The sequence below is a fragment of the Rousettus aegyptiacus genome, unplaced genomic scaffold, assembly GCF_014176215.1.
Source record: "Rousettus aegyptiacus isolate mRouAeg1 unplaced genomic scaffold, mRouAeg1.p scaffold_m13_p_4, whole genome shotgun sequence".
Taxonomy (NCBI): Eukaryota; Metazoa; Chordata; class Mammalia; order Chiroptera; family Pteropodidae; genus Rousettus; species Rousettus aegyptiacus.
In genome coordinates this window covers 150675489-150700747 of record NW_023416307.1, presented here as the reverse complement: position 1 = coordinate 150700747, position 25259 = coordinate 150675489, and the positions used below count along the sequence as shown (strand labels likewise).

The following is a 25259-nucleotide window of genomic DNA, read 5'->3' as shown; positions in this document are numbered from 1 at the left end:
GCAGCAGGTGGTCAAACGATCCTCGTATTCACAATGTCTCTGACTTCCTCTTCCGCTACGGCCTTGAGAAAAGTCTCTGCTCATTAAGCTGGTGTTACCGGCCATTGGTAATCTGGGTTTCGTGATTAGAATATGTTTGCGTTCAAATCTTGGCCTTGCTATTGACTTAACGTGTGGGTCCTCACTTTCTTCTTCTCCCCTTCCTTCTTTCAGTTCTTCCTCCTTTCCTCAAGACAGTTGGATGCCAGTAACATAACCAAGTTATCTGTATGACGAATGAGAAAAGGTTTATTTTTTTTCTTGGAAGAAAAATAACCACACATCCTCAGAAAATTAGCAGATCTTTTTTTTTTTTTTCCCAGCAGAGAGACAGGATTTAATTTTAAAAGTTCATGCAGAAGAGAAGAGGAAATATTTAATGGAACTTAAGCCCAGAATGACCTTATTAATTAAAATTGGCACCTTTCAGAAGTTTAATATCAAAGTAATTATCAATGAAATCTTAGTACTGAAAGTAGTCTTTTGCTGACTGTTTGAACATATTTTTTTTTCCTGAGACTTGTTACATAAGGTGAGGGCATTTTTCTTTCAATCTTTAGCTGTAAATGGGACTAGATCCTTTGCTCAGGAAAATACACCATTGCAATTCTTGGGGAAGAGGAAATATTAGAATTCGTACTAATGTAAATAACGTAATTTGTGCTACATGGTGGGATTTGTGTAAATGAGGTTTAAGCCCTTCCTTTTTTTCTTTCTCTCTTCTTTTTTTATCTCTTAGTTAATTCGTTTGATAAGTATAAGTCGAGTGCCTGCCACGTGCCTGGCACTGGGTCACTGTGCTGAGGAAGATTGAATCCCTGCCCCTCAGCGCACTTACATTCCGACGGGGAGACTGAGAGCAAACACATAGACATATAGGGTGATTTCAACTAATCGTGGCTGCTGTGAAGAAAAATAAAACATAAAACAGTGTGAAGGGGCGGAGGATGGGAGTGGGAGCGAGGGAGGGGCTGTGGTGGGCGGGACAGTCAGGAAGGCTTTCCACGATGCAGCACGCCATGGGAATAATTCGCTGAAAGCTTTGCATTGTAAAGAGATCATCCTGATAGAAATGTGCTAATGATTTTTTTCCTGACAATATGGCATTCAGCATTTCTCTCTGGGGAAAATGGACGCCGCCTTTCTTTTCTTTCTTTCTTTTTTCTAATTTTTATTTTTAATTCTTTTGTGACCTGCCTAATTATCAGGGCCACAGTGACTTCATAAATTGCTAAGGCTTCATTCTTCAGAACCTGAGAAAGGTTCTTACAAATTCCTTACAAATTAAAATTGTTTTACCCTTCAGATGACAATACACCATAGAGTTATCTGTCTGTCTTTGGATTAATGGCCAGCAAAAGTTAACGTTTTCTATGCCGGTGGTTCCAGGGACAGTCAGATGGTTCTGTGTGGCATCTTTGTCTCCCTTAATTGCAGGTGTTCTATATAAAAATAGGCGTGAACTTGGTCGTCTTTGATGAGAATCAGAATAGAAAGGAATATTTCATTTTTCGTCTTTCCTTAGATGATTCTTTTGCAGATAAAATTTAATTCACAAATATTTTTGCGTCAGAAAGCATCATGTGTTTTGCTTTTTCCTGCTACGTCATCCTGTTGTGTTTAAGTGTGTACCTGAATTGGTGCCTTTAGGTAAAGTGCTTTTTCCCCTCTTTGAGGGTACAACCTATGGGAATCGAAATTGGAATAACTTGGGAGTTTTATAAGGGTAAATATTCTTTCATCCCTCTGAATCAGGATAACTCTAGCACTCTGGTTCTTTGGATATTTTACAGACTTCGAGTGTTGAATTTTTGAAGTCATTTCTTTTAGCTTTTCAGGCCTCTATAATGAAAATTTGCTATTAATTTTACTGAAGAGTCCAGAAGACATGATGACTTAAGTCTGAGATGAAATTTAACACTTACTTTGAAGTCATACCTATCTTTCTGTTACTTAAAGTGTCTGTCTGTCTGTCTTCCCACCCATCTTTCTATTTCTCTGTTTACCTTTGTATCCATTTAACTACTGATGTACTTAGATCTATGCACTCAGGCAAGACAACAGTGTCATATAGAATTCAGGTCACATAAAATCACAAGTCAGCAAAGTTCTCAAGATATCAACTATTTATTTGATTGGTTACCAACTCTCTTTTTATAAAATTTTGGAGTCAACTAAAGATATTACCTAGTTAAAAATTTGGGGAAGACTCTACAGAAAATGCCCCAAAGAGTCAATTATCTATTTGCCCCTTTGGTATAGAGCTGTCCAGGGGAAGGTCCTCAGCCTTCCCCAAAGGTAGCTTTCACGTCCACGCTTTCGCTCTCTGGTAGCCCTCTCTTTAACCCCACACATCTCCATCCTCTAAGCTCTTTAAGCCTCGGCTCCGTCTTGCACTCTGTTAAGTGTGCATTTGATCACACTGCCCTTCTCACACCGTTCCCTTGCTCAGAAACCTTTACGTGTGTAGGTTGTAGAAAATCACATTAACAGTACTCAACCATTCATGCAAGACTCTCGTGTTTTGTCTCTCGCCTACCATTTCATGTTAGCATCGGCCTTACGCTTTCTTCATTCCTGCTGGTGAGGTTTACTTAGAAAGATTCTGAAATTTCCCCCTTGGAACCTGCCTATTCCTGGACAGCATGCTGTGGACATCTACATCTGTATTTAGCGCCATTTTATTGACTGTATTGTTATCTACGTATCTACCTCACATTTACAAATGCGCTAAAAATCATGTAAATGATTCCCAGTTTTTGATCACCTAGGATTTTTGTCTGTGTGTTTTACCCTTATATGTACTGCTACAGAGACCATTTTTGGGGCTGCAATTTTGGGTGCATACTTATTCCTTTTGTTGAATGTCTAGGGGTAGAATCATTATGTTAAAAATCGTACATTTTAAGGGCTTTTGATATGTTTTGGCAATTTTTTTTTCAAAGATAGCAAACAGTTTATACTACCAGCTTCCATTTATGAAACCGCCTGTTTAAATAAACTTGTCGACTCTAACTCGCGTTTCTTCAGATATTAATTCAGTTGATCATTTCTATTTCCCATGCTTTTTGGCTGTCGATATTCTTCTTTAGGTGGGTATTGTCCTTTTTTTAGTGGAATGTTTATCGGTTTGCAATAGTTCTTTATGTATTAAGAATATTAGTTCTTTGTTTTACCAACAGTCTGCAAACAATTTTTCTCTCATTTGATTTGTTAATGGTAGTTTTACCATTGAGAAATATTTAAGACTTAAAAACTTAAAGCCGCAAATATTTTTTTGATTACTTTCTCATTTGTTGTCATGCTATAGAGGCCTTCTCACCCAAGATTTTGTGAATATTTACTCATTTTATTTAAATATCCTAATGTGAAAATATTTTGCTTAAATTTTTAAGCTATTGGTGTTACGTTCTCATAAGATGTGGCCCGAGCATTACTGTTTCTTGTCCAGTGATGTGTTGCCTTTCTTTCTTTTTTATTTATGTGTATGTTCTTGACAGCCCCCTTCCCCATACTTAATAATTCTTCTGGTTTTATAAAGTACTTCAGTTTTTCATTTAGCGTCTTCCTCATCGTATTTCCCCCTAAAGTTTCTCGGATATTCTGGAATCACACTTTTCCTTCCAAATTCTCAGAGCATACTCCATTGGGATGTGAAATGCATCTGTGGCTTAATCCTAGCTGAGGGGACTTTTTAATGATACTCTACTTCCCCCTTTCCCCAGCAAAATAGGCACTTGGGTCTACGTGGCCAATTCCATGGTGACATCCCCAGAATAGCTTCTCACAGTAATCCACAGTTATTTAATTAGCCTATTCCAGTTTTCTGCCAGCCTACCCAACTGGCCACTGGTTACTCAAGACACTGGACAAGATGGGGAAGACTCCACCTCCTGGGTCCCTGAATATGTGATATTTAGACATGTTTCTTCCTTTGGGATAGATGTGAATTCGGGACTGGCCTTTCCTGCCTGGGGTCCAGCTGTTTGGGACCTGGCAGAGGCTCTGTATGTGGGGAGGATCCCAGAGGTAGAAGAGTAGGGTCTCGGGGCGTTACCTGGACACTCCTGTATTGATCACAATCTTGATGTGTGGCCAGCCTCAGGGCTCAGAAAGCTGCCGTGCAGCCCATGTCTGTCAAAATGGGCTGACTCCTTGCTGGTCACACGCCTCGAAGGGGTCTGAGCTTTTTCTGCCGAGTGGCATTCAGAAGAGCACAAGATCCAATTACTATTAATTTAGTTGCTTTATCTCTCTTTAGAAGAGAAACTCAATAAATCTCAGCATTCTTTCGGCTACTTCTGGCTGACTATTGTAAACCTATCTTTGGTCAAACTAACATACATTTAAATATATTCAATATTTGTATTCTAAAGTTATCCACTATGAATTTTATCTTCCTTTTCCGTAAGGAGAAACATATTCTTGTTAAGTCTGTTTTAAAAGATATTTTTTCAGTTCTGTTGAGATTGTTTTCTCTAGCATATTTCTCACTCATTGGCCATATTTTCTTTTGTACTTTCCATACAAGCATGCGAGTATGGAGATCACGTGGGAAGCTTTTTAAAATTCCTGGGCTCGTGGTTCTTTCTTCATGATTCAGCTAAGTCTGGGAGTAGGGGCAGAGGGAGCTGGTTATCTGGGGTATGTGAGTGACTCATCAGAAGTTTCTCATCCTCACTTCAATTGAAATTCTCTGGCTGACAATTTCTAAATAAGTGGTGAGCAGTAGAAGAGCACATCCTTCTTGTATCTCTTATAAATGCCTCACTTTAAAGTCAACAGAGCCTCAGTTTCCCTATTAAGGATGTGTATCCTGAAAGATTAACTCAACAAGTGTGGGGTGTTCTCACTCTGAACTTTACAAAGAAACTGGCCCCTGATCACCTGCTGGGAGATAACTTCAGTCTTTGGAATGTCCTGCCCAATAAGAGAGTCACTACATGCCTGGGGCCTTACGTCATGCCAGATAATTCACACTAACAATGTAAATTATGGTCAGGACCTGGGACCACACCATATCCACTTGACCTCTAGAGAGGCTGGAGACTGAGGAAGTCATGTTACCCACACGGGCACTGCATGCCTATGTATGTGACTGACCCCCGCAAGACCCTGGAGACCAGTGCTCCAGTGAGTTGAGTCTCCCTGGCTGGCGGGAATCCACATTTGTTGTCACACACCGTTGCTGGGAGGATTAAGCCCTGTGCACACCGCTCCACTGGGGGAGGACAACTGGAAGCTTGCGCCGGGTCCTGCTGGACTCTGCCCTCTTCCTTTCGCTTTTGCTGATTCTAATCAGTATCCTTGCACTGTAATTGATGATAATTGGGAATGAAATGGCTTTTCTGAGTTAAAGCAAATTCTTGAACCAGAGGGTCGTCTTGGGTCCCCTCACCTTAGGATGGTAAGAGCTTTTTATAAGATGATAAAACTCTCTAGTATGCCAAGAGTTTTTCCTTTTTTTTTTTTTTTTTAAATATTTGAATTGGATGTTAAATTTTACAAATACGTTTTACTCATTCTAAAGATGTCTCCTTGATTTTTGTTTTGTTCATATGATAAAACATTGTTTTCCTAAATGTGATTTTTTTCTTTCTTAAAATTAATTACTCTTGATTGTGTTATATATTTAAACATATCATTCTCTTTATCAATATTTAATGATTTTGTTATGAATGATTTGGCGTTTTATCTTTTGCCTTGTCATACACGGGCAAATCTTTTAATCGCTATAATTTAAAAATATTTTCTAAGAAGATGTCCTAAAATATGGAGCTTCCCACCTCCTTAAACAGAGCGCTCTACCCAGTTTAACATTTATTGACTCGCTACCCCCAGTTTGAACATTACGGTGTGTAATGGGCCCTCTGGTCCCATTGAGGTATGAACAGCCTCTTTATGCTACATGCTCCCCCGACTGCTCTCTGTTTGGAGTTCCTGGCTGTGCTTTCCTTTGTTTTTCCTATGCTTTCAGGTCCCACTTCTTGTAACTCTCAGGTTGCCTTTCAGTAATCGTCCCTCTCCTGCCAGTTACTTGGCTTGTCTATAATGGCTGTGGGCTTAGAGACTGCATAATTAAGCTTGTTATATAATGATTTCCAAAACGAGAGTAAATAAGCTCGGAATAAGAGCCTGGGGCCCTATTCTCTAGATGAAAAGCATCTGCTTCGTGTCATGGATTTTTAAATAAACATTTTGGATTTGCTGGAGATATTTTTCTCCCTCCTTAGTGGTTGGTTGTTCCAGATAGTTAAGTCATAAAGTTGATTGGTTAGTTTGTTCATCTGTCCATCTGACCTTCCTTCCTTCCTTCCTTCCTTCCTTCCTTCCTTCCTTCCTTCCTTCCACCCACCCACCCACCTGACACTTGAGCATCTGCATGGTGCTCTATACTGGGTAGCTGAACCCAAACAGGCAAGACACCATACATAAAGCAGCCTCTGCATAGCACGTAACATGGGAGCGTCGTCTGAACACGCTGTGGAAACTCGATAAAGACCTTTTGAGTTTTCTTTTCTCTGGTAATTCCGTTTCAGATCGTAAAGTTTTAATAAGAAGAGAGCTGTTCAGACAAGAGTTAACATAGCAGGCCTGAGGCTGCTACCCCGAGAAAGATCTGCTTGAAAGGATGGCCCCTGGCCGGCATCTTCGGACTTGGCCCTGGGAGAGTTCTGAGCGTTGAACTGCTGAGGGTAGTTGATGGTGCCTGGACTGTTCGTGCAAACAGCATGGTCTATGCTGAACCCCCGCCTTCCTTCTGGGAGTCTGGGATTCTGATGCTTGTTAGACAGAGGTGGCCTACGTGCCAGCCGCAAATAACCTTGGTCGCTTGAGACTCCCATGGGCTTCGTTGGGCAGAAACCACACGCACATGCTGCATGTTTGTGGCTGGGGGAGACAGTGTGCTCTGTGTCACCCCTCACGGGAGGGAGAGGGCCTGGAGAGGCCTGCACACAGGGTCCCCCGGACCCCGCCTGGGTCCTCCTCCCGTGTGATTCGGTTGTGGGTTGCCGCCACGCAGTAGTCTCCCATTATTTGCGGTTTCACCTCCCAGAGTTTCAGTAACCCACGGTCAACCGCAGTCTGAAAACATCAAATGGAAGATTCCAGAAATAAACAATTCGTATGTTTTAAATTGCATGCCATTCTGACTAGCCTGGTGAAATCTTGCACTGTCTCCCCGGGATGTGACTCACCCTTTGTCCAGAGTGTCCAGAGTGTCCACTCTGTATATGCTAATGGCCTGTTAATCACTTAGTAGCTGTCTGGGTCATCAGGTTGACTGTCGCTGTGTCGCAGTGCTCATGTTCAAGGGACCCTGATTTTACTTAACAGTGGCCCCAGAGCGTGAGGGGAGTGGCCCTGGCAATTCCGACACGCTAGGGAGAAGCCGTAAACTGTACACCAGCGAAGGAGAATCATCGTGTCCATGGACTAGCCGTGGTTTCAGGCATCCCCAGGGGGTTTTGGAACCTGCCCCCTTGGATAAGGGAGAGGGCTCTTGTACTAAATCTGCATGGCGAGTGTGACCATATGCGAGTCTTGTGATTCCTCTAGCAAAGCTCTGAATGTGAGGGTCGCATTGGGGACCCCTGGCACAAATTCCTGATGTTTACTGGTTTCCTACTACGTATGCAGCTCAGTCCTAATCACGTAACGTGGGTGGTCTCATTACCTCTGCCCAACAGTGATATTCTCTGTGGTAGGTCATCGCCGTTGGCAAGTGCAGATCAGATCCTAGAGCTCATACATTTATTTCAGGATCTTTTTTTTTTTTCTTCAAGTTGTTTGCACCTTAAGGTATATTGTTTCTGTCATTCAGAGGAGAGTTTAAGTGCAGAAAAACCTCTGAGTATTTTTCTTTAATCACTTCATCGTTTCAGGTACGAGCACATCCTCACGGAGCCTGACCCGGTACCAGCGTATGCTCTGAAACTGTTGGTTGCGATGACTGAGCACAACCCAACTTTTACCAGGTACTGTAACTTTTCAAATTTCTTTTTCTTGTTTCTCATCTGAAGTGGATTTTATGTGTTATGAAAATGTTAAAGGTGATGAAATTCTAAAATGTTTACATTTGAGTTACCAGAGGTAAACTTTCCATGGTCTATGGTTTGTAAGATCTGTCATTTGTGTTGTATTTTTTCCCCCTTATTGGAATTTCCATCCTCTGTTATCCTTGATGCTTTAAAATTATAAATTCTTTAAAGAGAAGAAAACTAACACTTAAAAAATGCCAATCGTCGCCTCATGTTTTACCGAACAGTTTATTACATCTCTGTTTATTACTTTCTACCGTTGTATTTAGTGGACACACTTTTATTAAGTAGTGGAGAGCTTTTGCCTTTATTGAAGATACTACGTGGACAGTGCCAACATTTTTAGAACTAGTTGCTAGGATAGTGGCAACTGCTTTCAGTCTTGCAAAGAAGGGGTTTGTGAGGAGGGCACCCAGGTCTGTAGAGGGGAAGAGATGAGAAACCCCCCCTTACTTTCAAACAGGAAAACTGGTTTGAGTTTTGTAGGTAACATCAGAGGACCTTTGGGTTCGGATCCACCCATAGGCACTGCGCACCTCTAGAGTCACCAGTTGGCCTTTAGTGGGGAACGAAATCACACAGTTCCAGTCACCCGATTTCATCTGGTCTGCTGACCTACCACAAAAGTACTGCAGAGTGACGAGCCATCATCACTAGTGAACAAGAAAGGCTCTTCGTAGGGAGAATCCATATTGGGCGAAAGCCTGACCCAAACAGCGTTCCCAGTGGGTGTGCCAGGGCGCAGGGCTGCCGCGGTGCCCTCGGCCTTTGGGTCGCCTGCGGTGCTGGGTGGTGGCAGCTCTCAGGCCCGTCTCCTTCCGCGGCGAGCAGCGTGCATCCCGGGGGGCAGCACGTGCTCTCGGCGCCATGTTGCATGAAGATTTCCACCTGGGCAATGAATTTTTTGTTTTTTATTTCTATGTTTTTAAATTTATTTTTTGTGGTGACATTGGTTAACGAAATCCGATAAGTTTCAGCTGTACATTTTAACAGTAAGGCATATGTATATTTACAGTGCGTGTTCGCCTCCCATAGTTAGATTTCTTTCCGTCATCACATATGTGACCTCCTTTACCCCATCTGCCTCCCACCACCCGCTGCCCTCTGGTAACCACTAGTCTATAGTCCATGTCCGTGAGTCTCTGTTTGTTTGTTGCTTTTAGGTTTATATCCCACATGTAAGTGATATCATGTGGTTTTCAACTTTGTCTGGCTTGTTTCACTTAGCATGGTTATCTTGAGGTCCATCCATGTTGTTGCAAATGGCAGTATTTCATCTCTTCTTATGGCTGAGTAATATTCCATTATATGTATGTACCACAGCTTCTTTAGCCGATCATCTATCGTAGGACATTTCAGTTGCTTCCATGTCCTGGCCACCATGAATAAATGCTACTCTGAACATTGGTTATGTTTTTGCGTATGTTTTCAAGTCTTTGGGATAAATACCCAGCAGAGGGATTGCTGGATAGTATGGTAAATCTATTCTAAGTTTTTTGAGGACCCTCTGTACTCTTTTCCATAGTGGCTGTACCAACTCGCAGTCCCACCAGCAGTGTATGAGGGTTCCTTTTTCTCCACATCCTCTCCAACATTTGTTGTTACTTGTCTTGTGGATTACAACCATTCTAACAGGTGTGACAATTAATTTTTTAAATGAGAAAAATCCCTCCAGAACTAAATTATGATCTAGCTGTAATATACAATACTGTGCAACAGTTCGAAAGGACAAGATAAGTTTTGAGCACAGAGATATCCAAAGAATTTTGTTAAATGAAATGAATTATTCCACAACCCCCCATTTACCACCTTCTTTGCCATAGTAGGGTCTCTTTCTGAATTCACTGTTTTGTTCTTTGTGCCCTTTTTCATGAAACTGCATATTAAAACAGGAGTCGTCCATGTCAGTTTTGACCGAGGCTCCAGAGGTCAAGAACAAAGCATTAAAGGCCTATTACCTCGCTCCCTGCACTTTAAGAGGACATCCTAGACCCAACAAACCTTAGCAACCTGTGTGCAACTTGCAAAGTCCACTCACATATGTTGAAAAGGAGGAGTAGGGGAAGGAAAAGTAAGAAGTAATTCGCCTTTGGAGTTCGTTTTTATTTCCCTAACTAGATTTTTAAAAATGCATTTTGAGTGCAGACTTTTGGAATGGGTGACAAATTTCAACTTGGAAAAAATTATGTACAAAGATAAATACTGAAAGGTCTTGTTCCTTACTCTTCTCACTCTGTCCTTTCCTCATCTTTCCGTCATCCCATTGGGTAATTACTTTTACTCATTTTGTGTCCAAATGCAAGCAAATACGAATGTGTATTTTCTCATTTCTCCCTTTCACTCATCATAGCACATTGTGAATGTTTTTCTGCCCCTTAATTTTTTTTTTCACTTACTAATACCTCCCCTTTGTTTCTATATCAATATAGAGAACACCTGAATTGTATTTTATAGTTACAAAATCTTCCTTTATATGGATATATCGTAATTTATCTCATGAGTGTCAAATGGATAGACTTGAGTTGTTTCTAATCTTGCGATGTCGCAATTAATAGTCTTATACATACGTGTCATTTTGTATGTATCTATCTACATCTTATAGGATAAATCTCTAAAAATGGTATTTATGTATTAAAGGATAAATGCATTTGAAAACTTTTTCAGATATGGCCAAGTTGCCTTACTTGGGAGTTTACATTTTGCGTCTCCAAGGGACATGTTTGAGGTTGCCTGGTTTGCCGTGGCCCTGCCATCAGAATTTCTTGTTAAACTTTGGAATTGTGTCATTGTGATGAGATAGGTGATTTAAATTTGCATTTCTCTTATCATAAACGAGGTTGAAAACTCTTTATATGGTTAAAGGCCATTGCATTTCTTTTTTTTTTAGGTCATTCTTTTTGCCATCAGTTCCTCGGACTCAGCAAGGCCAACCTTCAAACAGAATCACCTCCTGTCTAGCTTTCCATCCCATAAATGCCCCACAATCTGCTAATCCATTTTACTTTTAATAATGTCTGTGTTCTTCCTGTTTTTTCTGCCGTCACGAATAGTGTGGCCACGAATATTTTTTTGCGTGCCCCTGGGTGAGCCCACGTGCGTGTCTCCATTGGGTGCCCGCGCCTGAGCGGAAACGCCGCGTCCCTGGGCTTGTGCTCGCCCGGATCGGACAGATGCCGGCAGGCGGTTTTCCAGATCAGTTGTAATTCACAGTCCTACCAGCAGCACTGTCCAGTTGTCATCTAAGCTTTTCCATAAAAAATGTTTTAAACGCAGGTTTGTTGAGGCATAAATTATACAGAGTAAAGTTCACTCATGTTAGGGATATGGTTCCGAGTTTTCACAGACGTATGCAGTTGTGCAGCCACCACCACTATCAGGATAGCGAGTATTCACTCCAGAATGTTCCATCACGCCCCTTCGAATGCTAGCTTATAAAAATTCTCTTTGCCTGGAGGATAACTTGACCAGACCGATTTTATATTTTATTCTGATTTTTAGCGTGTATTTTTCAGGAGTTGATACATAACACATTACGAATTTCACTATTTGGAAGGGTATCCAGAGAGAAGCAAATTTCCGCTTAAAGAGAAGCCACTCTGACCGCTTGGTGTGCGTATTATTTTTTACGTAGATGTTAGTATGCCGTCTACATCATTCTACACTTCTTTAGAAGTATATATAACAGCTTTAGTGAGAAACAATTCACATACCTTCTGAACCTTTTTTTAAAAGATACATGGTATTGCATTTTATGAATGTCCATTATTTATTTAACATGGATGTTTTTCTGGTCTTTTGGTATCATAAAACAAAGCTGCAATTAGTAACTTAGGTCATTTACCACAAGTATATGTCGGATAAATAGTGAGAAGTGGAATTGCATCATCAAGGGCACAGAAGCCCGCAGTTCCCAGACTTTTGTGTACATTAGTTATCTTCCTGGGATCTTTAAAAAAGTCTGAAGCCCAGTCCACGACCCAGGCCAAATAATTAATTCACAGTCTATGGAGCTGGACTTGAGCATCAGTTATCATTGAAGTTCCTTGGGTGACACAAAGTACAGGCCAGTTTGGGAAGCACTAGTCTAAGAATTTGTAATTTTGAAAGGTGTTGCTGAATCGCCCCAAATGTAGGCTGTGCCAGTTCCCCTCTCCAACGGCAGTGCGTGGGAGTGCCAGCTGGTGCCAAACCTTTCTCAAATTATTGTGTGCGTTAGATCTTTGCCATTCTGATAGGTGGAAATTGTCTCTTGGTTTTTAATTTCGAATTGTATTGCATTGTGATCATATATGTTTATCTTATTTCAATTTTTATTATTTGCTTTTATTTGTGGCGAATTTTTGTGAATGTTATGTGTTTAATTGCTTATCGTAACCAAATCAAAGTTAGGCCTAACCCCAAAAGCAGTTTTTGGAAAGTGCCTAATTTTGTTAAGTGCCTAAAATGATAGCTCGTTAACCTATGACATTTTCTCCAGTGACTTGGTAGTAGCAGTGGTTTTTAGGCAAAATGCTTGACCGTAAGTGTATAACAAGAGTAGAATTACTTTATTGTGTGCAAATCGATTTCTAGTAATATTAAAATAACCATGAACCATTTGTTATAAATTTAACTTATTTATTGGATTCTTTAGCATCATGTTCTTTGAAGGCTATTCATCTTAATTTAACTTGTATACAGAAAGAGTTTAGATTGCTAAGTAATATCTATTGGACTAATGAACTATTCTGTGTCAGATGAAGCAGTTATTATTTTGTTATGCCTATTCTTATTTTATAGGGTCCTGAGTAGATAAAGAAGTCTTAATGAATAAAGAATACATTTGTCATTCCCCTTAAATAAGGAGCAAGAGTATGATCAGATTTGCATTGTGCCTGACCGAGATTTTCTTTAAAAACACCGCAGCTCTGGAGAATTTAGTTTGTTATTGGGTTCATAGGAGAAAGGTAAATTGTTTGCCGCATTGGTCCAGTTTTACCGTTAGAGGAATGTGTTAACTCCCCTGAGCTCTGCTCTTTTATCACTCCCTAATTTTCCAGTAGCTTGCACCGAACCATTGCTCGCAGAGAGAGCAGGGCCCTGGTAGCTCGTTTCCATTAAGAGGTAATTAGTTTCAGCTGATCTTCCTTAGCCAACAAATTAAATTTTTAACTTCTTGAGTTCTTTTGGAGCAAAATTTTCTAATAGTGCAAAAAAAAAAAAAATTCTATGCTCCGATCTACAAAATACCATTTTCATTTGCTCAGAAAATGTTCGAGCTGTTTCACAAATATGCCTTTTAGAGGAATGAAATTTTAGTGATCTCATAAACAGAGTTTATGGTGAATCTAAGGTGTAGCTGTCAGTGAAAAATACGTCTGCCCTTACAGTCACTCGTCTTCAACTGACTTCTCTCATTGGTTTTTGGTTCATTTGTTCCTTCCTTCCTTTCTTCATTCATTCATCAAACCTCTAATTAGCAACTACTGAATGAATGAATGAATGAATGAATGAATAAAACAGAAAGAAACTGCATGGGGCAGTCGTATTTGACTTTGCATAACACTTGAGGAAGTTGTAGAGAACACATGAGGCAGAAGATGGCTTCCGTTTGAGTTCGCCTTTCAATTTATATCTCTTAATAAAATTAGGTTTTGCTATATTCTGATATATTTTAGTTTAAATTTTGTAGTCTGGTAAAAGTAAAAGCCCAAACCGTCAAAAATGTCAGAGATGTTTAAAATTATTTTCCTGTTAAAATAAGCCAGTTAGGTGCTTCCCCTAACCACCATTAGCTGAATTTACATAGGTAAATATTTCCTTTGATGGAATCTCAATGAGTGAAATAACTATGTCATAAACTAAAACTTTACTGTTAAAATTAGAATGAATTGATTTCTCCAGAAATAATTAGCTACTTCCCAAGGTACCTGTGGATATCAAAAAGCCTCATAATGAGAAGCAAGTCAGTCTCTGTGTCTCTGAGTCTCCCTTTTTTATTTTAGGGTCACTCTTAAATGACTTTCCCATTTGTTCTTGACTAGTACTCGCAGAATAAGATACAAGATTTCTCCAGTAGGCATCGAGCCATTGAGCATCCATTTTTACCTTATCTTTCCTCTTTTATGAACATCGCCTATGTTTCAGTGGCGATGTTCATAAAAGAACTTGTGCAAATTGGGTCTATATCTACACTTTTTACTGAAGTACAGTAATTTCAGGGGGTAAAGCAAATATAAAAGATTTAAAATACCGAGCATGTCTTGAGTTTTCTCCTTTCATCATCCCTTGAATCAAAAATGTTTGTGTTTTATTTATTTATTTATTTATTTTCCTCCTTTCTGTCTTGGTTTAGGATTATAGTGCTGCATACTTGTTCAGCACTTAAATATGACTTAAGAAAAATCTGGAAATTAAAGTTGTCCTAGTTATAAACTTTGCTGAGGTCTTTTGTGTACTTCCACTGACACTGAGCATAAGATTTTGTTTTACTCTTGGAAAATTTAGCATTTTCTTTTTTCTGGGATGGTTCTTCTTCTTGGTTCAACTATCAGTGGCTGTTAACTGTCTTCATAAACTGTTAGTAAAACAGCACCTTCCATTCTAAAGGAAGAGTATATACTTGGCTGTGTTTATTTTATGTTGTCTGGTTCTAGACAGATCCAGAATTTATAACTATATTAGAATAGCTGTATTCTTTCCTTGTAAAGGATTTTTGGTTGGCGACCCCATTGAACTTATGTCCGCTGGACACTGGGCAGGATGGTTATTTCAAGAAAGTGATATTTTCTCATTGCTTTCCTTCAACATAAATCTGAGTTCACGGTCACATGAATACTTAGCAGCTATTTCTGGATCAGAAGTGGATGGTTTCAGACCACTTTTTTGCTATGACATTTACAAGGCAACCACGTAGTTTATTGTACCCCATTACAAATAGTGGTTTCCCGGTCGTGTATTGTAGAGTGGTGTTAAGTCTGAGTAGAGATTTAATAAGGCTCTTTGTGTTTCTCACGGCATCATTAGGTCTGTAGACTTTCGCTTGTCATCTAATGCAGAGATCAGAGAACTGTGGCCCACAGGGCCGTCTGGCTTGCTGCCTGCTTTTGTGTGTGTGGCCTGCAAAGAGTGGTGTTTATGTGTTTAAACACTTGTAAATTACAAACAAACAGGGGACTGTGAGAGGGAGACCTGGTGTCTGGCAAAGCCTAAAGTAGTTAATTTCTAGCCCTTTTCAGAAAATGTTTCCTGACCGCCTGGTCTAAAGGAATAGAACTTTTTTTGTCTTTGTTCATGTAAATACAGAAATATTAGAATTTTAGAGCTGTACAGGACTTTGGAGATCATCCAGGCATCTTAAAATGTAGGTTTTTTAATTATTCAGGTCTAGCAAGGTCAAAGATGAGGAGGCAACTGCCCTTGAAAAGGTACTTTGCTATACTTATAGATCTCAAGAGGAGGGGCCATACCTCCCGCACCACAGCGAGCCACGTGAGGCAGCACTGGGGCTTCAGGTGGCAGAGGAAGTGAGAGGAAAAGTGGGCGAGAGCCTTTGTTGTAATTTACAAGTGAAGGAGCGGGCGGATGGGGTAAGCAGGCTTAGGATCTGCTGGTTTGCATGAGTTCACTGTGCTTTGGGGCGCAGGGCTGGCCCTTGATTAGGGCAGGGCAGTAGTTACCCAGAGTGCAAGCCCTCCATTAAGGAGGGGGCTGGAGGGCAGGGGGATTCCTTTTAGAGTTAGTAGGGCTCCCAAGATGTCAAAGCATAAAAAAAAATACAGAATAAAAGGACACAATTAGTACACTGGGCCAATGTCTATACTTTCCATATAAGGAAATTGAGGCCCTAGAGGGAATTCGTGTGCCGCAACCCCTGTAGTCAGTTCAAAGCAATCAGATTTTGCATCCGGACCTCCTGGTACATTGTTTTTCGCACTACCCCGTGGAAAGAACCACTTTTGAATAGAATCTAAGTGGCTGTCACAGTGGACTTTGAAGTCAAACTGGTTTAAGTTTCATGGTGTCACATTTACTTCTAAGAGTGGTCCAGTTCCTCCTCATAGTCATCTTCAGCATCACGCGGATCTTACTATAGCCAATGTACAATTCTGCTTTGCTCCCTTCTACTGTTACCATTAGGTTCTGGCACACATCCCTCTCATTCTTATCACCATGGCAGCTCCTAGCACAATTCTGGTTCCTCGTTCAGTGCAACTTCTTCCTTCCCTCATCCTCCTAGGTTTTGAACCCTCCTCTGCTCATGTCTTAAACCGCACTAACAAGGTTAAATTAGGCAGATTCCAGTTCTAAAGCCAGATGCATTGCTGGCTTTGTGAGTGACTGAGCATTTGCCTCACCAGCTGAAGCTTCAGCATCTTTCTCTGTAAAATGGGCTTCACCTCCTAGTGTCGTTAGACGTTAAATGGGGAGTGGCTGTCCAAGTGACACAGAGCACATGACAGGAAACGGTTGCTATTATTTTAAAGATGAGGTCGATCCCATGTGCTATCTGAATAGAATAAAGATAAATAACACATCAAAACTTATTAATGATTATCTTACGGTGCTGGGATTATAATATTTTCTTTGTAATCTTTTTATATTTTTCCCATATGTAACATTCAATAAAATGTTATATTTTATGCTTCATTTCTATGTTTTATACAAATAGCTATATAAAATTATGATTTTTAATAATTATTTTTTATAAACTGGAAAAAAATATCAAGTTGTTAAGCACACACATACTCACACACAGAGGCTGGTGGCTCTTATCCGACATTAGCATTAGTGACAGTCCATAACCCATCTGTGATTTTCACGGTCAACAAGGTGGCCTTTGGGTCAGTGGTTCCAAGCGGATCATCACTCTGTATTTTTGTGCATTGGTACCATAGTATTATGGATTGATTTCGGAAACAGCTCCCGAAATGAGCTGGGGGATACTAACGTTACCCGGTATAAGGAAAGTAGAATTTACAGGGACTAGGACTGAGCCTAGGGTCTGAACATCAGGGAGGCTGAGCAGGATGTCGAGATGTTCTTTTTGACCCCCTTTCGTGTACCCCCATTGATGTTCCTGCTTCCTGTGTCGTGTGAGCATTGAGACAACCAGGCTTCCTTTTTCCTGACAGCTCTTTAAATGTTGGTGTGCCCCGGGCTTCTGCCCTCGGTCCACTTGTCACTCTTCTTTCTAAACTGTACATTACCCTCTAATGCATTAGAACAGTTAAGATCATGAACTGTGAAACCAGCCGTGTTCCCATGGATAAGGTTCAGTGTTAGTTTTCGTTGGAGAATAAGATTACTCATTCCCACCTCAGGCTAAGGGTCAAGTGAGAGGGAAAGCTCTAATTAAGCCTAGCTTTATTAGTGCACAGGAGCCTTCTGTAAGTGACATCGCTCACGGTGCTGTTTGTCGTTCTGGTGGTGGTCACAGTGGTGGCCTCCACGTGAGACAGATCAAGTACCTGAAGTCATTCTTTATTCCTTGCTACTCTCTCTCCTACATCCAAGAGACTCTGGGTTTTTTTTTTTTTTTTTTTTTCCTAGTAGACTTTCAAATCCCTTGACAGAAACTCATTAATTTTCTCATCTTTGTCTTTTCTTCTTTACTCCTGCTTTGGGTCAGTTTGCATCTTACCTTGAGAGTGGTCGTTGTCAGCTAACTCATCTTGTCCCCAGTCCTTTTTGTTGTCATTCTGTCCTCCTCACTGCAGCCTGAGCAGTCACTGTAAGACTGTAACCTTGGTAATGGCATGATTTTGCCCAGTCCGCCCATCACCTAGAGACAGGCTCAACAGCTTTGCAGTGAAAGGCCAGATAGTAAGTATTTTAGGCCCTGCGGCCGACTGGCTCTGCCAAGGCGCCTCACCTCTGCCCTCCGAGTGTAAAAGCAGCCACAGACCACATGCAAATGAACAAGCATGACTGCGCCTCAATAAAAGCTTACTTATGGGAACTGAAATTTGAATTTCATGCAATTTTCATATGTCACGAAATAGTCTTCTTTTGATCTCCCCTACCCCCAACCCTTTAGAAACCTAACAACCATTCTCAGCTTGTGGGCCATACAAATACTGGTGGCTGGTGGGGTTTGGCCCGTGGGCCAGTTACCAGCCCAGATCTGGAGGATAAAGTTCAAACTCCTGAGCATGGCTAACAAGATCTTTTGTGATCGGCCCTGGCTGACTCCTCCAGCCTAATCTTTTGTTCCCTTCTCTTTACCTCTCCTAATGCAGTGAACTTGCCTTTTTGCTTACTCCTCATTGCCTGTAATGAGCCATTCTGTTTTTGGTTTCCCTTTGCGCAGGACACAGTTCATCCCTACCCACCTTCCTTTCTATCCTACCCCTTCGCCCGTCCACTGCCCGTCAGTCACCTACTTCTCTTTCAAGGTTCAGCTCAAGCAGTCTCTCTACTGTGGAAGGTGATCTAAGCTGCCTGGGTTTATATCTGAGCCTCTGTCCTTGTCACCTGATAGATTTACTTCTTTGTACCTCAATTTCTCATCTGAAAAGAAAGTTCATCATCATTGTAATACTTAACTCATAAGGCGTTTCTTTTTCTTTGTTGGGACCCAATGAGTTAGCTCATGTGCAGCACCGGGCACTGTCTCCTCCACGGAGTAACTGCGATCTGTGTTTATTGCTGTTGTCATTATCAGTGACACTTTGGAGCCTCCGTTATGCCCCTCAGATGGAAATGACTGTTTGTGTTTTCCCTTCTGTACCCTTTGTAGACATCCATCCTAGCACTTAATAATACTCGATGCAGCTCCAGCTTAGCCCAGTGCACGGCGCATAGTAATAGGCACTCAGTTCATTGAGTGGAGAGCAACCTTAGTCTGACTTCAAGTAGATTCCAAAGCAGATTGCATCTCATTAAGTAACAGGACAAAAGGGGACCATAGAGAGTATGCAGGTTCATTAAATTCAAAAGAATTTAAAGAATATTTCTTACGTGATTGCTGTTTTTTAGTGTTGGCTCATGTCTATAGAGGAAGAGAAATTCTGGCCCCATGTATAATCTAGTGGTCCTCTTAGGGACTTGCCTCTGGGTTGTACCCCTGCCAATCCTGTAACTTACCAATAGTGTTTCTTTCAGTTTAGTCCCCTCTCCACTCTGGTGCGAGGATCAACATGCTTCTTGCCTCCAGTTTCAATGTGAGTTGTGTGACCATACAGAATCGTGTATCGGGGAGTATACCAGGATTCAAAGAACACTGAAAGAAGGGAGGTTAGCTACAGAGCCACAGGGTGCAGAAAGACAGAAGGCGAGGGCTCAGGACCCAGACAGAACAGAAAGCACTGGGCAGATGTGGGAACAAGCGGCCAAAACCCTCGGCTGGTTAACAAGTATTAGAACCCTGTGCAGTGACAATTTGCATAAAGTCCTGGATAAAATGGGACTTTCAGGCCCCTCGTAGCGTCTGGACGTAGGAGTCAGAGACGTCTTATAAATGGGTTCCATACACTGTGGGGAGACCCTCTTGAGTACGGCTCTTCCACCCACCTTCTGTGCTTCCTGTGATAGAAACACTTGGTACTTTTGTTTCACTCAACACGTGGATTCTCTCTCAGGGCTGTATTGGGCATCTATTGAGGTAATAGGTAGAGAAGCATTTTGAAAAGTTGCTAATGTGACATACAATTCCTTTACTTCCATCTAAAATCTCCTTTCTATTGGAAAACACTTACTTTTTACTTAACCATAGTTTCTCTTAATGAAATTCATATCTTTTTCACGCTATTTTAGGCAATGGAAAATTTCAGAGGTACGTTCTGGTATAGCTTCATTTTCTAACTTAATTCTAAGACTTTCTCAGCAAATGAAAGCAGTCATCTTTATAACTTAGATTAAGTTATTTTTATATTTTTATATTGTATATCTTTTTTACCCACTGGAGTGTAAAATCCCTCAGGGAAGAAGTATAATGCCTGCCCATAAGGAAGACTCTATAGATCTTTGTAAAATGACGAGTCTAAAAATTCTCTGTGCTAAAGCTGCTGAAATCTCAACCCTTCCCCCCTGTTTTTGTGAAAAAATAATTCCTTATATGTGTACCTGTATTGGTACGACTTCTGCAATTCTCTGCAAGGGGATTAGCAAGCATTGTAGGCAAGGGCAAACATTTCAAAGAAAAGCATTACAAATATTATTGCTTTCAGGGTAGATATAATATGCTATAGCTAAACATTATGGAACCATTTCTTTTTGAAGCTGATTCACCGAACCAATAATTTGAAATTCTGCTTGATGTTAGAGATTTTTTAATTTAAAATGACTGCTGTTGGTCCACTAGACTGGCAAATTATGTAAATCATAAGAAATGAAAAGCTTTGTTTGTAGTCTAGTGCTCAATTATGAACAAATATGTACTCTGAAACTCCTCTCCAGTATTGTTGGAAAAATCTTTGAAAGTCCAGCATCTGTATGGGGTTTCTACACAAGTTAGCCAGAAGTAGCTTATTCAAAGACTCAAATGTGAATCATAGGTGGGCTCAAGTAATCATATGAGCCATTTAAATCTGGTCTAGAGGTCAGGGGCAGAGAAGTCAGAGAGATTTGAAGCTTGAGAAGGATTCTTCTTGGCAGAGAGCCTTTATTTCTGGTTTTGGAGATGGAGGAGGCCATGTGGCAAGGGACGTAAGTGGCCTCCAGGATCTGAGAGGGATCCTTAGCCAACAGCCATCAAGGAAATGGGGACATCAGTCCTATGTCCGCAAGGAACCAAATTAGCTCAATAATAAGAATATGGTTGAAAACAGGTTTCCTCTACCCGCAGCCTCCAAATGAGAACTTAGGCCAGCTCATACCTTGATTCCAGGCTTACGGTACTCTGAGCAGATAGCCACACCATGCTGAGCTAGACCTCCTGTAGGACATTGACTTGATAAATGAGTGTTGCTTTAAGCCACTAAGTTTATGGTAATTTGTTATTCAGCAATAGAAAATGAATACGAGACCCCAGTCATGACTCCTTTGGTGCCGCAGGAGCCTGTTAACGGATCTCTCGTTCTAGACCAATGTTCAAACTGTGACGAAGAAACTGTTGTTAAAATCGCAGTGTGTTGCAGACCAGTACTGTGGCAGATTGACCTGTACAAAGATGGCTGCAAAATAATCTCCCAGCCAGCATGCTTTTCTTCCACTCCTCCATTAGGAGGTGACTCTGGCCTTCATGACTGGCTCGTAACCATTTAGAATGTGGCAGAAGCGATAGTCTGTATTCCAAGGATCAGTTTCAAGAAGGCCATGCAGCTTCCACCTCCTTCTCTTGGCATCCATTTGCCATGCTGTGAGAGGCCATACCACGAGGAGAGGGCAGCAGTCAGTGACCCAGTCAGCAGGATGAACCGGGTCCTCCTTGAGCCCTCCCAGTCCAGGCGCCGGACGTGTGAGTGAAGAAGCCTTCAGATGATTACAGCTCCCCACTGTTCCAGTCAACTCCAGCCTTCACACCTTCCCAGCAGAGGCCTCAGACATCAGGGAACAAGAACAAGGCATCCCCATTGGGCCCTGGCCGAATTCATGACTCATCGAGTCCACGAGCATCACAAAGTAGTTATTACTTTATCACACTAAGTTTAGGGTCATTTGTTAGACAGCAACAGACAACCAGAGTAAATATTTTTTGTGAAATACTATAAAGTGAAATTAAAAAAAAAAAAAAAGAAAAGACATACAGAACATACACAGAAATCACAGTGTCATTTCCATGTCACTCTGTTAGTCAAAGCAGCTACAAACCTGCCCGGACTCAAGGGGAGAGGACACAGACCCACCTCTCAATGCAAGGAGACTCAAAGAATTTGGGAGCTGGTTTTTAAAACCTTGATTTTGAAATAATTTTAGCCTTGCATGAAAGTTGCAGAAATAGTACAAAGAATTTGCGTATGCCCTTCGCCCAGCTCCCACGGACCCTGCCGTCTCCCAGGGCCAGTTCTGCCAGTGTGCCCACTTGCTTCTGTTTTCCGGATCCAGGTCTAATCCAGGACCCCACGTTGCATTTAGTGCTCATGGAGGTGGTGTCTCCGCCAGTCTGGGATAGTCCCTGTCCCTTGCCTTCTCTTTCATGACTGTAACACTTTTTAAGTATACTGGGTCGTTATTTTGTAGGCTGCTCCTTCATTTGGGTTTGTCCGATATTTTTTCATGGTTAGATGGAGGGTATGTAGCTCTGGTGAGAGGTGGTGAAGTGCCCTCCTGTGGGCATCCATGATGCTGACGGCTTTTACTCCTGGTGATGCGAAGCGTGCTCTCTTGGTCAAGGTGGTGACTGCCAGCTTTCTCCTCTGTAAATGTCTCTTGGGGAGGTACGTTGAGACAATGCCGGTGTCCTGTTTTTCATCATATTTTGGTGAGGTCTTGTTTTTAAACTGTCACAAAGTTCAAATTTTTCATCATTAGATCCAACAGAAAGAAACCCATGGCAAGGGCACAGGAGTGTTAATCATAAGTTTAGTTCTGAGATAGTTTCCAGGAAAAAAATGTTCCGGTACTAAGTAAGGTCCATATGACAAGATGGATTCCCAAAGTGCAGAGATGGTGAATGGAGAAGCTCTTTGGAGAGGACAGTGTCCCTGTGGATAGGGTCACCTGCGGAGATGGTAGGTCTGGACTTTCGACCCCTCATATGTATTGTCTCTGCCCATATGGGTGGATAAAAACTTCAGGCTAGCAACTCCAGACAGTGCAGCTCCGTGGACTAACCCTGATGTACCCTGAGGCCTTTATCACTGTTGGGGACTGCTTTCTTTGTCCCGCAAAACCGAGCTGAGAGTAGGCAGAGATCCTTTGCCTTCCTCTCCCTGGACGTCCCTCTCCCATACCTCCTCTTGGCTCTTTTCCCTGAATAAATAGAAGTCCGATGGGGTAGGGCGGGGAGGAGGGGCTTTGCTCATTTTCTTGATTCATCCTTATTCTTAGGCTTTAAAGGAAAATTTAAAATCTGTTAATAATGGTTTGAAATTCAGCCCAACTCACTTCCGTAGCTCTCTGAACAGAGACGGAGTGATCTCCCTATTCCCACTTTTCTGATCTAAGTTGCAATTCATCATTTATATCTAAATATTGCTAGATTTACTTCACAGTCGTAATTGTCAAGCATCAAATAAATTTTTTAAAATTCCCAACATCAGGGCAATTTTTACTTTAGGTACAGGAAGGAATTATAATGCCAGGTGATACATCCTAAAGATTTCCATAGGTTTATTCAAACTTTTCTGATTCAGACACCACCTCCTTTGTTAATAATAGAAACCACAGATGTACAAAATCCCAGTGTATCTTGTGAAACAAAACCTAAAAGGAAAACCCTTTAACCACACACGATTTGTCATTGTTTTGCTCTTAAGGGAAGACCCCCTCCAATCCCAACAACAAAAACCCCACAGCAAAGTAGTCCCAGGAAATACATTTGGAATGGGAGGTATATTTCAATTTACTCATCTGGAATCAGTTTTAAACACAGTGTGCTTAGATGGCTAAATAAAGGAAGAAAATTATACTGTAATGTAGTTAATATCGTCACAATCCTTTGAAGGTTAGGGATAATTTCAAAAAGATCTCTATTTTGTTTGGTTTTGGTTTAAAACAATTCAGATAAATCTCTTTACTTCCTGTCCTCTAGGCTGTCCATAAACCATAGAAATTTCATTCTTTTAGAACATAGGATATAGCAAGCTCATGTAGTAAAATGATACTGACAATTTAAATAATGGTGGCCAACCAAAACAGAGCCCCAAACAAGATAGCCTTTCGCATCATGATTTTCCAAAGTCTACTGTGATGATTTAAGATTCACTGCCTGAAATGTTCCTTGAGAATCAGCACCTCAGCTTTCTTTAGAGGTGAGCCAGGTTTCTCCCTAGTCTACAGAGACCCAAGCACTGGAGCTTCTAGTTAAAAAAAAAAAAAAAATTTACGAGAAGTAATTTTATTTACCTTGAGTTCCCTTTTTATTTACCATGTGGGGCTCTAAATGATGTTAGTCAGAGAACAAAATTGTTACGGTTGATTGTATTCAGAAGAACAAACTTAATTAAGGGTTAGAGGTGAAGGAGCCTCTGGAGGTGGTCATGTCAGCCTGCTCCATCATGTGAAGACTCAAAGAAGAACTAGTTGTAATTTTCAAGAATGATCGAAGGCCATTTATGTAGTCATGCTAAGAACAGAATATATTTTGAAGGACCGTCATGAAGTATGTTGTGAGTAGGTGTTTCTGGATCCAGTGTCAGGGGAGACAGTGGTAGAGGGATGTGTAACTTCTGGGTACCACTGGAGAGGTGGTGGTGTCTGTGTTCCTGTGACTTTCTTGGCTTTGGTTGCTAGGGCAACTCTGAGATGCCTTGGCCTTTTTTGTCTGAGCCTAATAAGAGTATATGTTATAAAAATTTTAAAAGACCTCTTTAGGAAAAGACATGGCTTACGTCTAGGAAGCTGAGGAAGGAGATTGGGAATGTGCTGACCTGTAGTTGCACTTGGTCTTGAGTTTGTGCTTTTCCTGTCCTGCCCAGCCATGGTCTTAGAAGCTTCATTCTCAGATCCGCGTCTTCCATTGCCCAGGAAATGAGAGAATGTGAACGAATTTTATATTTGTAGTCAAAACTTTTCCCTCTGCTATATCGAAAGTACAGAAACAGTCACATTTGTTTTTGCTGGATACCTATGGCTTCTAGGTGCTTCGGTTTTCGGGAAGTCTCTCTCTACATCGTCACTTTCCCTGAGCTCCTATTTGCAAACACTGTGACCTTTTTTTTTGACTAGTCTCAGAGGCCTTTTTTTTTTTTTTTTTTTTTTTTTAAAATCTGTGTATTGGCCAGACAAACTCTGTGGAGGCCAGGTAACAAATCCCTTTTCTGCTCACTCGGCATGCTCCGTGAGGTGACAAACTGCCCAAACCCGCAGTGAGGGCAGTGTGCCGAAGAGCTATGGTTTCTCCTGCAAAGTAAGTTCCAATAAAATTAAGGAATCCGATTTTTTTAAACCAAAGCAGGATCAGCAAATTATAGCTTGTGGGCACGCTGACTGTTTTCGTAAATAAAATTTTTTTTGGAACACAGCCATGCCTATTCATTTATGTGTTATTTATGCCTACTTTTACAGTACAGTGAGAGAGTTAAGTAGTTGCTATAGAGACTGTCGCCCACAGAGCTTAAAATATTTACTCCCTGACCCTTTACAGAAAAAAAGTTT

At 41.2% G+C, this 25259-nt stretch overlaps 1 protein-coding gene across 8 annotated transcripts in view; it reads left to right on the top strand.

The window, feature by feature from the left end:
• ULK4 (unc-51 like kinase 4) overlaps positions 1-25259 on the top strand; it is a 364809-nt gene that overhangs the window by 134687 nt on the left and 204863 nt on the right. For all 8 annotated transcript variants that reach the window (XR_004950599.1, XM_016163283.2, XM_036219850.1 and 5 more), the window contains exon 30: positions 7926-8018. Coding sequence is in view for 7 of the 8 variants with exons in the window: in XM_016163283.2 (XP_016018769.2) it covers positions 7926-8018 (93 nt within the window). In the remaining variant the exon portion in view is untranslated. The remainder of the gene's footprint in view (positions 1-7925; positions 8019-25259) is intronic.